General features: G+C 47.3%; 1 protein-coding gene across 1 annotated transcript in view; it reads left to right on the top strand.

Moving 5' to 3' along the window:
- Window positions 1–17,321, top strand: part of Usp12 (ubiquitin specific peptidase 12) — a 54,329-nt gene that overhangs the window by 24,686 nt on the left and 12,322 nt on the right. The window contains exons 2-4 of the mRNA XM_021163215.2: window positions 2,035–2,115; window positions 7,885–8,098; window positions 16,160–16,389. Of these exons, the coding sequence (XP_021018874.1) occupies window positions 2,035–2,115; window positions 7,885–8,098; window positions 16,160–16,389 (525 nt within the window). The remainder of the gene's footprint in view (window positions 1–2,034; window positions 2,116–7,884; window positions 8,099–16,159; window positions 16,390–17,321) is intronic.

Below are 17,321 nucleotides of genomic sequence, written 5' to 3'. Positions count from 1 at the left end.
GGGCAGAGACGCACCGCTCAACCACTTAATGCTGTGGCCCAGAGCAGCCTCGGGCTGCAGCTTCACAGTCAGTCCTGCTCTAGCGTGCCTGCTGTCTATCTTTCCATAGTGGCTTCATCCTCTCATGGGGTTGGTTTTTGTAAAATATTTGGGGGTGAGGGTGTCCACACAGGATTTCTCTGTGCAATCGCTCTGGCTGTCCTAAAACTCTGGAGACCAGACTGGCGAGATCCACCTGCTTCTGTCTCCTGAGCGCTGGGATTAAAGGTGTGCGCCACCATCGCCTGGCAACAGTTTTGTTTTTAATGAAATGAGTTTTAGTTGGCCACCTGTTGACAAGAAAATGGATTAAAGCAACCTTGCTTGATTCTTAGACATCACAGGTTTTATTATGACTGCTGTAAGTATTCTGTCTTTTCTGAGAACACGATTGACCCTTGCTGTCTCAGGCTCATGCCCAGTGGCTGCTCTTTGTTGGCAGTGCTGGCCTTTCTCCCCGCCACTTGGGCATTGTGCCCTTGTAGCTTTGTGATCCTTTGTGCTTTGTGTTCTGTCGCCTCTGTTCTTTATGTTCCATCCCGTGTTAGTGATTTTCACTCAGCACTCAAACTTAGGAGCGTATTGCTAGAACTTTTTTTGCGGGGGGGAAATGTCTCCGCCTTCCAGTGTGCACAGTGTTGCCGTCCGGTCCTTAGGGTCCTGGGTGGGTCCCACGGGTTAATTGCACTGACATTTGGGTTTCTTGCGGTCTAGCTTGTGGCTCTGAGTCGTTGGAAGGGATTTGCTTCCTCTTCCTGCTCTGCCAGCAGCAGTGACGCGTCTTCCTGTGGAACTGGGTTATTGCTTGGCTAAAAGTAGATGGAAAAGAGAGGTGAGGCAGTGGGACCAGGTGCTGGAGAGGTTACCAGGAGTTCAGGGCAAGTGCTGTTCTTGAAGAGGACCTGAGGCCACTTCACCCATGATGGACAGCTCACAGCACCTGTAACTCCAGCTCCAGGGGAACCCCATGTCTCTGGCTTCCAGGGACACCTGCACTCACATGCATATAATAACCACATTGAATACACACATACATATAACTAAAAATAGTAAACATGCTCAGATAAGTGCCACTGGGGCCCAGCAGTCAGGCCAGCTGTGTGCTTTGGAAGAAGAACATGAAAAAGAAAGTATAGGGATGAAAGCAGCAGTGGGAGGAGGCGTGCGTGGGGAGGACAGGCACAGAGCAGGAGCTGCCACATTGTTGATGTGAACGGGGAGGAAGTAGGTGCTCTGTTTGTGTGTCTGTTTGTCTCTTGGCTTCCGGCGCTCTCTTCCTCTAGTGTTTCTGATCCCAGAAAGTCTGCTTCCTTGTTGGGAGTTCCTGTGCTGTGCAGGGCCACTGATGCTGCTTACCCTGTGGGCATCTGGCTGTTACTTCTGGGTCTTCCTCTAGGACAGCAGGTTATAGATACTAGCCCAGTTGGGTCTCCCATCCTTAAGGAGTCCTGTTGCACATGCTGGCTGGGCCCTCAACTGTGTGAACCTTCCTTCCTTCCTTCCTTTTGGCTCCAAGGTGGTTGCCAGCAAAGTCTTGTTCTATTGCAGTATAAAAGTCAGAAGTTTTCCTTGATTGCTCTAGGAACATGAATCCTGACTAACTTGTGTAAACTAGTATTTAGTCATGTGATTAAAAGCTATTAATTTTGGGGGCTGGAGAGTTGGCTCAGTGGTCAAGAGCACTGACTGCTCTTCCAGAGGTCCTGAGTTCAAATCCCAGCAACCACATGGTGGCTCAAAATCATCTGTAATGAGATCTGATGCCTTCTTCTGGTGTGTCTGAAGACAGCTACAGTGTACTTACACAAAATAAATAAATAAATAAATCTTTTTTTTTTTAAAGCTATTAATTTTTCAGTATCATTCTTTGTGAATAATGTTGGTTTGCTATAGCTTGAGTGTGGCCTTAGAAGGCTGTCTCAGCCTGTACTATAGAAATGACGGTACATTATAGCAATACTGTAGATACTGACCATTGCGGTTTTCGTTTTACAGGGCGCCAATGCCTCGGCATTAGAGAAAGAGATTGGTCCAGAACAGTTTCCGGTCAACGAGCACTATTTTGGATTAGTCAATGTAAGTACATTCCAGCCTTGAAGCTGTGCAGCACTGAGTCAGTACGCTTCCTCCTTCAGTAAAGGAAACCCATTTGTGGCGTTAGGATTGAAAAATGACCTGTCGTTGAAAGGAGGTAAACATCTCTGAGGTCTTAAGACTTTTAGCCTAATCTCACAGTTCTGGCAACAGAATTCTCACAGCAAGAGTTTGATCTATAACTAGACAAGTGATTGCTTGATATTTAAGAGTTCTTTAGTGTATCGCACATGTACAGCCAGGCAAAAGCTTCCTACAAGAGAGGCCGCTGGCCCCAATCCGTAAAGCCTGGCGAGAACTTGGGAATTTAACTGAACGTGTTTTTTACAGAACTGAAACTCAACAAAGAAAAAACATATTATTTTCCTAGTTCCAAGTCTGTCCTGGATATTTCAGTCTTGGTGGCAGATACGACATAAAATACATTTGATAGTGAAACTCCACAGCTCTGTCCAGAATGGCTGCTCTCACTAGACGATCATGAAGCTGTATCATATTCAGGTCTGGTTAATTTTGAATTATCTTTTTAGAGATCTCATGAGTCAGTGTAAACATAAACAGCGTTTATGCTTCTCTTGAGGCCACAAAGCAGTCAGCTCAGGATAGACCGGAGGGATAAACTGTGGCGAGACCATTGAATGTGTTTGATAGATGGAAATACAGCTTCTGGTTGTCATGCCTCATTATTATACAAATCCTGCCACTTGTGGGGGTTCTCAGAACCTAAGGGTTCAGGTGGCCGAGAGCCTTGGCCTCTACTCAGATAGCCGTCTGGTTGCAGGGCTGGGCTTCACTGTGGCTGACGCTTTCAGGTGGCTTCTGTTGCTTCCGCCCTTTGTGCCCAGCCCTTACTCTCTCTGCAGCTTTTTTTCTCTTGTTCACTTGGCTGCTGCTTTAGTTTTAGAACTGTAACACTACTTACTCAGAGGTGTCCCTTAAATATCAAGATTGGCTCAACTCCCTTGAGATGCCTGCACCCACACATGGGGTGTACAACTGTCCTTTCATAAGCACCAGTTTCTATATTATTTTGTGTGATTAAGTCTGTATCAAAACTCCAGTGTTGCTTAAAAACAGCAACAGTGTTGGACCTGGGAGTGGTGGTGTGGGGAATGGGCTGGGTAACTCGGAGGTCAGTTTTCGAGTCACGTTCCCGTCTGTATCTTATGTGCACGGTGAGCAGTACTCATCTGTGGAGCTGTTCTAGAAACCCTGAAGTGGGGTCGGACATCCTGGGTGGTGAAGCACTGTGCAGTGTGCTCAGGGCCCTGGAGTCCATGCTCCCCAACTGCAGGGGGGTTGCAGGAGGGGAAGACACTTTGGGGTTTAAGGGAGAGCTCCTCCCATTAGCCTGTAAGTAGCTGCATTCCCAGGCTGCTTTGCTTTTCCGGGAAGTACATATGGAAGAATTGCTGCTAGACTTGCCTTACAGGGTCCCTTTTGGACTTTGGGGGTCAGGTCATCACCAAGCAGTCACCTGTGGGAGCCAGGGCCTTTGTGTTTGCACAGCAGTTAAGACAGACAGCTGACTAGCCTACAGGAGACAAATGGGATGATTCTCAGCATTGTTAATCATCACGTGCTTAATCTAGCTTTAGTTATAGGTTGGTTTGGTTTTGTTTAATCTGTTTTAAAATTTTTATTGGCTAAATTCTTTGAAAACATTGTTTTGCACTTTGATCCTATAGTTGTGTGAGTAGGTCGGTGGTTTTTGCTGGTGAGGAGCTTGCAGGATGAACAAGCTTCTGAATGTCTGTGGTACGTACGGGACACACACTGAGTAGCTACTGGACTGTGGAGTGCTGTCTCCTCACTGCTGTGTTGGCGCCTCCTGGGCCATGCAGTTCTCAGGCCACTCTGGCACATTCCCTGCGGCTCCATTGTGAGCCTCCTCACCAGATCCCTGTTAGCAAGGTTAGGATCACTGGGGCTGGAGAGAAGGCTCAGGGGTTAGAGCACTGGCTGTTGTTTCGGAGGACCTGGGTTCGGTTCCCAGCTCTTATATGGTGGCTCCCGACCACCTGTGACTCCAGTGTCAGGAGACTATATACCTTCCTTTGGCCTCCCTGGGCATTGCATGGAAGTAGTTGATAGACACATGTACTGCCAAAGTTATCTGTACACATAAAATAAAAATAAAATTCCAAAACATGTAAACAAATTATGTTGCCTTCCTAGACTCTTCTGATGGATTGTTTAAGCTGAGTTGTTTGGAACAAGACCTGGGGTGGAGAAGAGAGAATAAAGTCTTTTTCTTTGCCCTCTGGGTTATGGGCGTGATTAGGTGGAAGGTGTCCTGGTTCTGTTTTCTTGCAAATCGATTTCATTCTTGTCTTGTGTCTGTCCATCTGGCAGACACAGCCTGTTTGGGGTTGTGTTCCAGTCTTGTCTTGTGTCTGTCCATCTGGCAGACACAGCCTGTTTGGGGTTGTGTTCCAGTCTTGTCTTGTGTCTGTCCATCTGGCAGACACAGCCTGTTTGGGGTTGTGTTCCAGAGATGCCAGAGTTCCTGGTCAAAGAAAGCCGGTCCAGGGCTCTATCTAGATTGTCCAGGTGCCCTGACTCTCCACAGATGTGATGACACGGGTGTGGTCAGCTACTGGACAGGATAAAGGAGGAGTTGGCATGGAGGCATGGGCAGTAGGATAGAGTGGGAGTGAGCAGCACAGTCTGTCTACACGGGGGGTGGTGGGGGCAGGGGTGGGAGTGGAAAAGGCTTCTAGATTAATTCATAGCCTTTGGACCACTTGGGCAGATGCAGAGGTTGGGGTCACCAGGGCTGACTGGTTGAAGAAGGTATTTTCATAGTGGCCATTGGGAGATGGCTGAACAGGTAAAAATGCTAGCTCACCATACACATGCATGTCCACACATATGAATATGAATTTTTAAAAGTATCTTAGGATCTGGGGAAAGTTTGGCTCTTGGTATACTCAGTTGGCCCTTAGTCACTTCTAACTCCAATTTCAGGCTGTCTGACTCCCTCTTCAAAGGTTTTTTTTTGTTTTGTTTTGTTTTTGTTTTGTTTTTTAAATCTAAGTACACTGTAGCTGTCTTTAGACATTCCAGAAGAGGGCGTCAGATCTCATTATGGATGGTTTTGAGCCACCAGCAACCATTTATGGTGGTTGCTGGAATTTGAACTCAGGACCTCTGGAAGAGCAGTCAGTGCTCTTAACCGCTGAGCCATCTCTCCAGCCCCCTCTTCGAAGTTTTTAAAGCCAGGAATGGTGGCACACATCTTTAATCCCAGCTCTTAGGAGGCAGAGGCTGGAGGATCTCTGTGAGTTAGTCTACATAGTGTGTTCCAGGACAACCATGGCTATACAAAGACAAACCCTGTATTGAAAAACAAAAGAAGGGTGTGTGTGTGTGTTGTCTTAATTTGGGCTTTCCTGCTGTGAACAGACTCCATGACCAAGGCAATTCTTATAAAAGTCAATATTTAATTGGGGCTGAGTTTAGTTCATTCTCATCATGACAGGAAGCACAGCAGCACCCATGGTGCTGGAGGAGCTTAGAGTTCTTCATCTTCTACCAAAGGAAGCTAGGAGCAGACTCTCCTCAGGCACCTAGGAGGGAGGGTCTCAAAGCCCACCCCCACAGTGACACGCTTCCTCCAACAAGGTCACACCTACTCCAAGGCCACACCTCCAAGCATATTCAAGCCACCACAGGGGGGTTATTAATTATTGTGAGGATTTAATATCAACTGTTGAGAAAGAATTCTAACTCTCCTTAATGATTTCCTTGATAGAACTGATTAAGGAAAACTATCCAATGGCAGGACTCGGGGCTGGGTAGTGCTGCGTCAGAAGATGGATTGGCTGTGTTGACACAGTGGGGCTACACTGGAAAGTTTTCTGTCAGCTTGACGAGAGAAGGGAGCCTCAATTAAGGAATTGCCTGAAAATCACACTGTACTAAGCCTGTAGGGCATGTTCTTAATTAATAGTCCATGGGGGATGCCAGCCCACTGGGTGGTGCCATCCCTGGGCTGGTGGTCCTGGGTTCTATAAGAAAGCAGACTGAGCAAGTCATGAGGAGCAAGCCAGTTAACAACACTCCTCCATGGCCTCTGCATCAGCTCCTGTCTCCAGGATCCTGCCCTGTTTGAGTTCCTGTCCTGACTTTCTTCGGTGATTTACTCCAATGTGGAAGTCTAAGCCAAATGAACCCTTTCCTCTCCCAGTTGCTTTTGGTCATGGAGTTCCCTCAGAGCAGTAGTAACCTGACTAAGACAGAGCCTGGCTTGTAGTCTTCTCAGTACGCGTACACACTGCCCTCTGGTTTCTCAGCCTGTGCCATTTGCATCTTGTAGTTTTGTTTTTTTTACAGACAATGAGTCCTTGTTGTCTTAACCTTTCTGATGTAACTATGAGGTGTTGTGTTTTTCTCTTATTTCTGTGGAAGGTGTTAAATATCTGTTACATGTCTTCTGATAAGGATATCCAAATGCTGGTTATTGTCCCGATCATGGATGTGTCGCTCTTTGACAGAACCAGAATGTGTTGACCGTTAGATTTCTATGGTTGTGGTACGGATTCTACTTTGAAGATGAAAATGATGATGGCTAATTAATAATGAGTCTTAGTGATGTGTATACTGCAGGGGTACTTACTTTCTCTGGAGCTAGCCAATAGTACCAGAGAGCTGCAGCCTAGACTTCAGTAGCTGTCCTGGGAAGTCTTCATTTCACAGTGTCTTTCTGAATGAAGCCAGTGCTTGCTTCTCCCGCCCAAGCAGACATTAAGATGAGAAGTTTCATGTTCTCACAGACCTTCATATCTTTTTAAATCCGACTTCTTAAAAAAAGAAAAAAGACTGTAGCTGTTCTGAGGGCTTTGTCTCTTGGAGAAGAACATGCAAACAGAATAAGCTTTAACTTGGAGCCATGGGCCGGGCCTGGTTCTGCCTTGCTGCTGTGACTCTACACAGCTCCTGTATTTGCTTTTAGCTTGGTGGGTGATGGTTCCCTTTACCTCAGAGAAGGGAGGTCTTACCCTTTCTGTGTTGGCTCTGTCAGGCAGTGTCCCCATGGGAGGGGAACAGTTTTGAAGGGAAGGGTTGGTTGAGTAAGGGGCAGCAGCACTTCCCTGAGACCTGCAGGGGTAATGCCACCATTGCCAGCTCTGCCTGCAGCCTCTCTCATCCTCCATGCTGACAGCCCAGCCAGCTTTCTGTTTGTGCTTGGTATGTTAGTGCCCGTGTGACCTTGACAGAAAATGTTTATTTTGGTATATTTCTTGGAAGAGTTTGTGTTGAGGGATTTGGTTTTTTTTTTTTTTTCGAGACAGGGTTTCTCTTTATAGCTCTGGCTGTCCTGGAGCTCACTTTGTAGACCAGGCTGGCCTCGAACTCAGAAATCCGCCTGCCTCTGCCTCCCGAGTGCTGGGATTAAAGGCGTGCGCCACCACACCCGATCTGGGATTTGGTTTTTGTTGTTGTTTGTTTGTTTGTTTTTGAGACAGGGTTTCTCTGTGTAGCCCTGGCTGTCCTGGAACTCACTCTGTAGACCAGGCTGGCCTTAAACTCAGAGGCCTGCCTGCCTCTGCCTACTGAGTGCTGAGATTAAAGGGGACCACAGCTGGCCTGTGAGTCGTATTTAAAATCACGACGTAAACCACTTACGATCTGACTGGAGTTAATAATGGGCTGCAGGACGGAGAGCGCAGTCCTCTGCTTTCCCCGGGGCTCGCTCCTCACAGCTGCCTTCTTCACATTTAACGGCATCATTCTTTCCTCTCGTAGTTTGGGAATACCTGCTACTGCAACTCAGTTCTTCAAGCACTTTATTTTTGTCGTCCATTTCGGGAAAAAGTTCTAGCGTACAAAAGTCAGCCCAGAAAAAAGGAGAGCCTTCTCACCTGCCTGGCAGACCTCTTCCACAGCATAGCCACCCAGAAGAAGAAGGTCGGCGTGATCCCGCCCAAGAAGTTCATCACAAGGTTGCGGAAAGAGAACGGTAATTCTTCTAGTTCCTCTGTGCTGTTGCTTATGTCCTAGGAAGGTGAACAGAGCATGCTGTAACACGCAGGGTTTCTTTTTTATTTATTTATTTTTTTTGAGCATCATCTGTTTGTACCTCAGACTGTGTTGGGAGTGTGTTTTGTTTTGTCTGGGAACATAGCAGCAGAAAGTCCGGTCTGCCCGTTAGACCACATTTCAACCAGACACAGGAAGCACACAGAAAGAACAGGAGATGTAAAAGTTCACACCTTCGCCAGTGACTACTACTGTAGGAAGTTTCCATAGCCTACCGCCCAGCATCAATAACTGGACCCAAGTATGCAAACACATAAGCCTCTGGGGGAGCAGAGGCGTGGGGCTCCTGTTTCAGCTCCAGAGGTTTGTGTGAGGTTGATCAGTGTTGGGAGGAGTATGGCACTCAGCTGAAACCACACGTGCCCGAGAGAGTGGAGCCCCTGCTCTCTTCTGCCCACTTGACATTTCTCTCTGGAGTGGTTGGTTGTGCCTTCTGTGTGGCACGTGCCCGGAACTCCGGCACTCAGCCTGCAACGTGGAGATCATCAGTTTGTGGCTGGCCTGGACCGAGTGAGATGCTCTATCCCTGTATCCACCCTGTAAAAACAAAGCAAAACAAAACAAAAGCACAGTTCCATGGGAGGTTGGTTGTACATTGCTTTCCTATGTTAATTCATTTCTCTTAAAACAAAAATCTTAAGATAGAGAGCGCCTTATTCTCCTTGCTCTGCCCACAAAACAAAAATCACATCAGTTAAGCCACTGAGAATTCCCGTCTGTTTTCTTTCCTATTTGTTGTTATTGTTGTTTTGTTTTGCATTTTTGTTTTGTTTGTGGCAGGGTTTCTCTATATAGCCCTGGCTGTCCTGGAACTCATTCTTAGACCAGGCTGGCCTTGAACTCACAAAGATCTGCCTAATTTTGCCTCCTGAGTGCCAGGATCTGAAAGTGTGTGCCATTGCCACTACTGCCTGGTCCATCTCTTTCTAATTTGAGGTACTTCTCATTTAATTTTTACAAGACTTTAAGTTAGACATTACTTCCATGAGATGTGCATCATTTTGCCCAAGGTTGCAGAGTCCCTGGGAAGTGGCCGAGTTGGTGCTTGGCTCCCTTCCTTCCTAAGCCAGTTCTGTCTCTATGGCAGTGCTGCTGCCTCAGATCAGTGTAGAGGTGATGGTGAATCGTTGTTGAGTTTGATCTCCCTCTCACGTACGATACTCATGGCCATGACTGAGGTCTTTATGACTGCTTGCTGAGTATACCAGTGTGTAATGGTATGGTGCCTTTAAGGTGCTCACTTACATTGCTCATTCAGTGAATTGGAATGAGTCTAGGAAGAGCTATCCACTGACTTCTAGACTGACTGGCACCGTTAGGGGCTGTTGTTGAAGCCAATGGGCATTCTGAAGAGGTGTAAGAGGTGTTTGTTTTCCTCATATACAGAACATTTGAGTCTTTCTTGCAGACCACATTTCCCTCTCATGAGAGGCATTTACTTGTTTAGATTCTAGATCTGCACAGGGTTTTTGGTTTTTTTTTTCTGTTTTTAAGAAAAAAAAAAAAAAAAAAAAAAAAAAAAAAAGCTGGGCCGTGGTGGCACACGCCTTTAATCCCAGCACTCAGGAGACAGAGGCAGGTGGATTTCTGAGTTCAAGGCCAGCCTGGTCTTCAGAGCAAGTTCTAGGACAGCCGGGGCTACACAGAGAAACCCCATCTTGAAAACCAAAAAAGGAGGGGAAAAAAAGAAACTCAGACTTAAGCCTTCAGAATGTGGTTTAAAGTAATGTAGTGCAGTCCTGTCCTCTTGTCTGTGTGCTGCTCACCTCTGCAGGAGTGTCTGCTGGGAAAGCCTCTGTGTTTACACAGAGCACATGGTAGTTTTCAGGTGTGGAGCAGTAAGCCTTTAAATTGATTACCTGTGCTTTGATTGATGCTGGGCACAGGTCAAGCTGAGTACACACTTGAGCTAGTGCACGCGCGCACACACACATACACAGAGAGAGAGAGAGAGAGAGAGAGAGAGAGAGAGGAAAGAGAGAGAGAGCGCGCGAGCGAGCATAAATGAGCAAGCGAGCAGTGGCCCAAGCCCTGAGTTAACAGCAGTGTTTTGAACATCCTATTCAGTTACACGCTTGAAGACTTTTCCTGGTTTGTAGAGGGTTTTTAAAGTTGCTGTTGTTGGGTTTTGGTTTTGGTTTTGTGTGTGTCTAGGAAGAGTAAATGAATAAAGCAGCAGACTCCTTACTACCTGCTTCAGTGAGACAGATGCCAGGTTAAATGTTTATGATAAACGTGTCTTCTCATACTCTCTATTCTTATTTCTTGGTATTGTTGGCATCTATAAATATGATTTGGAATACATTAATATTTTCCTCAGGGTTTTGGGTTTCTCCTTGAGAATTTTGTGGGTGTATAGATGAAAGTAGGTTACTGTCTTCCCCGCCATATGCTTTCCTTTCAATCTCTGGGAAGCCCTGTCGGGCTGCCCACCTGCCTTGACCTCCTCCGTCCCGGGTCACGGTTAGAGGCACAAGCATTCTCAGTACAGTCACCCTCGTTGTTTACGCATGCCGCTTCCATTTGTTAATTGTTTGGCTATTTGGAGAAGGAACAGACTTTGGCTTCTACTAATTCAACAAATCTGTGTTCTTAGGTTTTAACTCCTGGTATGTGCACAGGCACAGGCGCTCCCCACAGGTAGTGACTCCTTCAGCTCCACAGCAACACTCTTTTGTTTGTTTGTTTGTTTTGTTTTGTTTTTGGAGACAGGGTTTCTCTGTGTAGCCCTGGCTGAGTGCTGGGATTAAAGGCGTGCGCCACCACACCCGGAGCTATCTTTGATGGCTAGGTACTTGTTCACATTGATCATTGCATACTGATTTCCTGTTGTGCACCAGCCCTGTGGAGGCCTGACCCTCCACAGGGGAGGCAGGTGCCCACAACTCTGTGTGTATGCGGTGTGGCTTTACTAGGAAGGAGAAACAAGCAGAGGTGGCATGGAAGTGTGAGCAGTCATCTAGTGTGGGTGTAGGGACACTCTTGCTCAGGTGAGATTAGAGGCCACCTGGCCGCCTAGGTGAGTGGGATGGAAGCAGAGTGCCGTGAGGTGCACTGGAGGGTGGTCTGGGAAGCTGTCAGGGGCTGTAGGTGTCATTGGGACAGGAGCCCCATGCATGGATGGGTATTGGATGGTGAGAACAGCATTGGAGGGTAAGGCAGGGCTGCTGCAGTCCTCAGGGACACCGTGACCCCCTCTAGCCAGTGCTGCTTCCTGTAGGCGCCATTTTACCTTGGAGGAAATGCAGCACAGGTGAGTGAGGTGACTGTCAGTGCTCACTGTCAGCTGAGCAGTTCTCAGACCTTAAGGTGGCCTTGAACCTTATCAGTGGCTTTGAGCTTTGTCTGACTTCATAAACCTTAGCCTGTATACTAGATATGACATGTATGTATGTATGTATGTGTATATACATTTGTTCACGTTATGAGCCATGTCTTTTTGTACATTTTATAGCTGTTTGAACACCTGTTTTTTGTTCAGTTCATTCATTTATTTGTTCATTCATTCATTCAAAAAACATTAAGCACATCCTGGATCCCTGCCGCCACCCCTGCTGTGCTAGCAATGCAGCTGTGCTGACTAAGGAAGGGTCTGGTTCTGAAGGGATCTGAATGTGAAGAGTGGAGTGATGATAAAGTCATGTGTCACTGAAAACATAAATCCGTGTGTGTAAGCCTGGGCGTGCTGCAAATGAGCACACACCAGATGTTTGTAAATGACACCTGTTAGAAAGATTTGAGTATACTTCTCATGTTTACTTTATCCAGTTGTGTTTCACCTAAGAACAGCACACTGCTTTCTTGTGAAAGCTCTAGCTATTTCTGTATTAGGAAGAAAACGTGGCCATTGTAAGCAGTACAGTGCGACCCTTCAGCTCTTCCCTCTGGCTGTGAGTTGATATCTGTATAATCCTGCTGATCCCTTTAAACCGTAAGTAGCCATCGTCCGTCCGGGGGTTGCAGGGTGCTGGGATCCTGAGCATACCATTTCCTGAGGACATGTGGGGCTGCTGCCCTGCCTCGTGCATCATTTCTGAAGTTCAAGATAGGGCGCTTTTCAGGGATCTGGAGCCGCTGCTACGTGGACTCCTTTCTCCTCCCCAAGAGGATTTTCATTAAAAACTCGTTTGCATTTTTGAAGAATAAACATAGCAGTTGTTTTGAAAGAGCGTGCATATACGTGAAAGTGCCTTTTAAGGGAAGGTTCCAGTGTTAGAGAGAGATGGTGGCGTTGATCCAGTGTGTGCTGCCCACTGCCGTGAGGTAATCATGGAAGCTGGCAACTAGCTTCCCAGCCACTCTTAGAAAGGCTTCCTGCCTCCCTTCACTTCCTCGCCCTGCCTTCCCTCTCCCTTGCATCTCCTCTGAAGCCTTGAACTCTAACTCAGCTTGGCATCAAACTAAACAAACTCACTATGTCTCAGCCTCCAGTGTCAAGGTCACAGGTAAGAGGCATCACCCAGGCCATTCTGATTTTTTCTTTCTTTCTTTCTTTCTTTCTTTCTTTCTTTCTTTTTTTTTTTTTTTTTTTTTCCTTTTTGTTTTTCGAGACAGGGTTTCTCTGTAGCCCTGGCTGTCCTGGAACTCACTCTGTAGACCAGGCTGGCCTCGAACTCAGAAATCCACCTGCCTTTGCCTCCCAAGTGCTGGGATTAAAGGCGTGCACCACCACCGCCCGGCCATTCTGATTTTCTAATGTCTTTTTATCATTCTTCTGGTTCTTAACACTAGTGAGCAAGTGAAAAGCTGTCTCATTTTGTTTTGCTGTTTTTGTATTTAAAGAAAAAGAGGTTCATTCGAGGAAGTGACCTTGACACTGAGATATTAAGGTTGTGGTGGATATTGGGGTGGTCTGTGAATCAGGCCACCAGTGAGTTGGGAGAAGTTGGCATTTAGAGTCAGTGAAAGGGTGGTGGCTCTCTGTATGGATAGATCTTTATGCTTTTCCTTTGGCGGGCTCTGATACTCAAGCAAGCATGAAGTAAGTTAGAAGTGGCAGCTGCAGGCTGGCAAGTCAGAGGTAGGTGAGACACAACGCCCAGAAGCAGTGGGGAGGGTGGACAGTGGAGGGGGAGCCCCAGCATTAGGAAGTAGTGCGTGCCTCAGAGAGGGTTTGTCACACTGAGAGCAAAGGTTAAAGGTCATTGACTTCGTTATCTCACCTTTAGAGCCTCCTGGAGCCTGTAGTATGATTTGCACGGTTTCAGATGGAACCATGAGAGGGTTTGTAGAGTGGTCAGCAGCATACACTCAGTGCAGGGGTGGGCTGCAGTGCTCTTGCTGGGTAGGAATGGGAAGTGGGCCACAGTGCTTTGGATCAACTGTCCCTGATGGGCAAATAGCAGCATGCAAGTATAGAGAGCTAAAGATCAAATTGATGTTAATTAATTCTGTTTGGAGTAGGGCATGTGGCAGCCTTGGGACTCATGGGCTTTGGGCTCTTATATGTCTCACAGGGGGGTTTTGGGGGCTGGAGTCCAGCAGGCAGAAGTGAAGGGCCACTCCAGCTGCATTATTACTGCATTGGTTTGAGATTGAAATTTGCAGAATGGGTTTGAGTGTGCGTGCGAGAGCTGGGCAGGAACGAGCTGGGCAGGATTTGTGGGAATTTACTCTGCAGTACAGGAGGTAGAAAGACTCAGATCTACAAGTCAAACTTGTTACTCTCAGTATAGAATCTAGGGAGACCTTGTGGGCCAAGTCAGGGGAGCCACCTTCCACTGGGTAAGTTGTGGTGGAAATGGGGCAGGCTGAGGCACAGGAATGGTGGCTCCCACCTAGAGTCGCAGCACTGGTGACTGAAGCATGAGGATTGCTATGAGGTACAGACCAGCCTGAGTTATAGAGTGCGACCCTGTCTAAGAAAGGAAGGAAAAACACTGAAAGGGCTTAAGAAGCAGCCGGATGGGAAGGGTATGCAGCACGCAGGTGGAGAGCGGGGTGGGGAGGCTTGCACAACACGCTGCACTGTATTGTTCAGTGGATAATCAATATGATGTGTGGTCTGAGAGAATCCACAGAGAAACTAGACTCCCGAGGACCAGCTGGATCTTAGCAGCGCTTTCTATATGCACTTAATCAAGTCCGCAGAGAAAGTGCAGGTCGGGTTGGATGGAGCAGTACAGACTCCGCCTCCTTCCTACTGAGTGTTTTGGAAATGTAGCCATGCTCCATGTTCACCGAGAGCTGTTCCCTCACGACCATAGCAGAGCCATACCATGACTTAAACTTGACCCATTCTTTTCAGAAGCATTTCGGATATCTGCAGACTTCTGTTTCCTTGTGCGACCAGATTCACCTGGCTGCACTCTTGAGCGCTAGACGGCATTTTGTTAGAACCTCCATGCAGACTGCCCTTCAGCGCATGCCTGCCGTTCCACTATTGCCCTAGCGCCAGTGCTGACGAATGACCCTTTCCACTCAAGCCAAGTAAGGCATGTTCTCACACTGGCAAAGTGATGGCCAAAATCGTGCTTTCCCTGTTTTAGCTTTCGTCTCCCAGTTAGTTAAGTATTGCTAAGGATCTGAATTTTTAGTCTGTGCCACCTGTTCATCTCCTTTGTCAGTTTTCTAGTTGGTTTTCTTCTACCTTTGCAAAGGTTTAGGAGTTGGTCTTATGTTTGTTCTAGCACACATGGGTGACTGATACGTAGTGTGTACTCCTCTTTTACTCTGTCCTTTATTCATGCTGTCTGTGAAGCCAGTGTTCCCTAGCATCATCATCAACGGTAGCCGTGGGAGCCAGTGCAGCCGTGGGAGCCAGTGCAGCCGTGGGGGCCTCTGAGCTTACAGTTCTGTGTTCTCAGTGCTCAGAATCTGTTACAGCTGCATGTGCCGGGTCCCTGGTGGTGACTGAGAAACGCGTCTCAGGTGAATGACACTGCCTGTAGCTTCAGACAGTCTTGATCCAACAGCCACACTCACCAGGGGAATGTTGTAAAGGCCCTGGCTTTGGAAATGACCTAATGCATGGAGCGGACTTTAATGTGTTCATCTGTAGCTTAAAAACAGCATTTCGTAGTTTCTGTCTTAGACATTCCCTACTCTTTTTCTAAAGATGTATGTTGTTGTTGTGTGTTGGCATGTGTGTGTGTGTGTGTGTGTGTGTGTGTATAGTGAGGCGCTAGGAGTTGACCTAGGGTCTCAGGATGCAAGTGCTCCACCACTGAGCTACATTCCCACCCTGTGTTTGCTTTAAAAGAGACAGTTGTGGGTTTCCTCGCTGTGCTTGAGGATGTAAAAGCAAAGTTTACTACTGCAGCTCTTTTCAGTTAGTGGGCTCGCAGTGGGGGTTGGGGGAGGCGTATTTTATTTTATTTGCTTCGTTTTTCCTGGCAGGAAGACTTTACTTTTTCAGCCCTTGTAAAATAAAGTCCCCAGGTACTATACAAAGCAGGCCCTAGCCTACTGACTGCAGAGAACTCACGTGCACCTGGGGGATTCAAGGAGCAGCCAGTGTGTGTGCCATGTCTGTCCATGGCTGCTGGGAAGGCCGTTCTTGGAGTTCAGAATCGGGGTGGACTGTAGTGATCATGTGACCTGAGTGGAAAATACTTGATGGCAGATCCACACCTGACTGCATGACAGTTGGCTGTGGGAGTTTTGAAAAGCCTCACTCCTCTCCTGCTAAATCAGACTGTGGAGCGCATGGCCTGCCCGGTAATTTCCTTTCGTAAGCATAAGCGGGCTCTCAGAGTTTGCTCAGCCTCGTTAGTAAGCGGTGTCGGCTCCTTCTGACAGGTTTGCCTCGACTGAAGCGGTTGTAGGAGGACCCAGGTGGTGAAGATGAGCTGCTGCTGCCTGCCTCCCCCAGCCGGCATGGAGCCATCATTCCCCTTACCTTCTTTCCCAATGCATCAGTCAGAAGTTCACATGCCGTAGTTGTCTGTTCTCTGTACATTGTCTAGAATTAGTATGTGCTTCTAGTTCTGATAAAATACCAGATTTTATACTACACACTCATTTCCTGTTTTATTTTTAGAGCTGTTTGACAACTACATGCAACAAGATGCCCATGAATTCTTAAATTACCTACTCAATACAATTGCTGATATTCTACAAGAAGAAAGAAAACAGGAGAAGCAAAATGGCCGATTACGGAATGGAGATGTGGACAACGAGGATAACAACAGCACACCAGACCCAACGTGGGTCCACGAGATTTTTCAGGGAACATTAACTAATGAAACCAGGTGTCTTACTTGTGAAACTGTAAGTCCATCGGCATAGCTGTCAGTCTGAAGGCCCTGCCTGTGCTTTTGTGTAGCCCTGTCAGGTGCTGCGTGCTTGTCATGAGGATGCCAGGATGCTCACTGCAGTCTGCATCATGCTGTTGTTATAGTTTAAGAGGCTTTAGAACCACATAAGACTAGATGACACATAGGGTCATGGAAGCATAGCTCCGAGTCTTCACCTCAGGGATAGGTACCGAGCCAAATGTGGTCCCTCCATGCTGAGTTTGAATATCATCAAAGGACATGCTCAGCACAGGGCTGTGTGCTGCCACCATATTCCACAGTACTCCTCTCTTCTGAGTCTTTGCTAAGATAAAGGGATGTGAAATGAAGTTGGAAGCAGAAACCTATTGTGGAGACGCATGTAACTGACGTCAGTTAACTGTACTGTGCTCACCTCTGGGGTGACAAGCAGCAGCACAGTAGGCTGGTTGATAGCATATCCAGTGCCTGCGTTATGCACTGCGCACAATGACATGGCCACAGTGTTGCTAGGTGGTGAGGACTTCTTAGTCCCATAATAATCCTACAAGGTCACCGTCCTCTATGTGGGCTGTTAATGACAGCAGTGTGGCACATGACTGCTGTGAACAGATACCATGACCAACATATATTTGTGCTGGCTTACAGGTCAGTGGTTCAGTCCATTATCATCAAGGCTGGAGCATGGCAGCATCTAGACAGACATGGTGCAGGCAGAGCTGAGAGTTCTACATCTACATCTGAAGGCCACTAGGAGAAGACTGGCTTCCAGGCAGCTAGGGTGAGGGTCTTAAAGCCCACGTCCACAGTGACACACCCACTCCAACAGGGCCACCCCTTCTAATAGTGCCACTCCCTGGGCCAAACATTTTCAAGCCTTCACAACTGGGAGTTCCCTTTCTACAGTTGTGCATGTGGTTGTTGTTG

This window comes from Mus caroli, unplaced genomic scaffold (genome assembly GCF_978045245.1).
Source record: "Mus caroli unplaced genomic scaffold, Mus_caroli_1 scaffold_4, whole genome shotgun sequence".
Taxonomy (NCBI): domain Eukaryota; kingdom Metazoa; phylum Chordata; class Mammalia; order Rodentia; family Muridae; genus Mus; species Mus caroli.
Note: the sequence above shows the minus strand (reverse complement) of the source record. Positions and strands in the feature narration are given on the sequence as shown.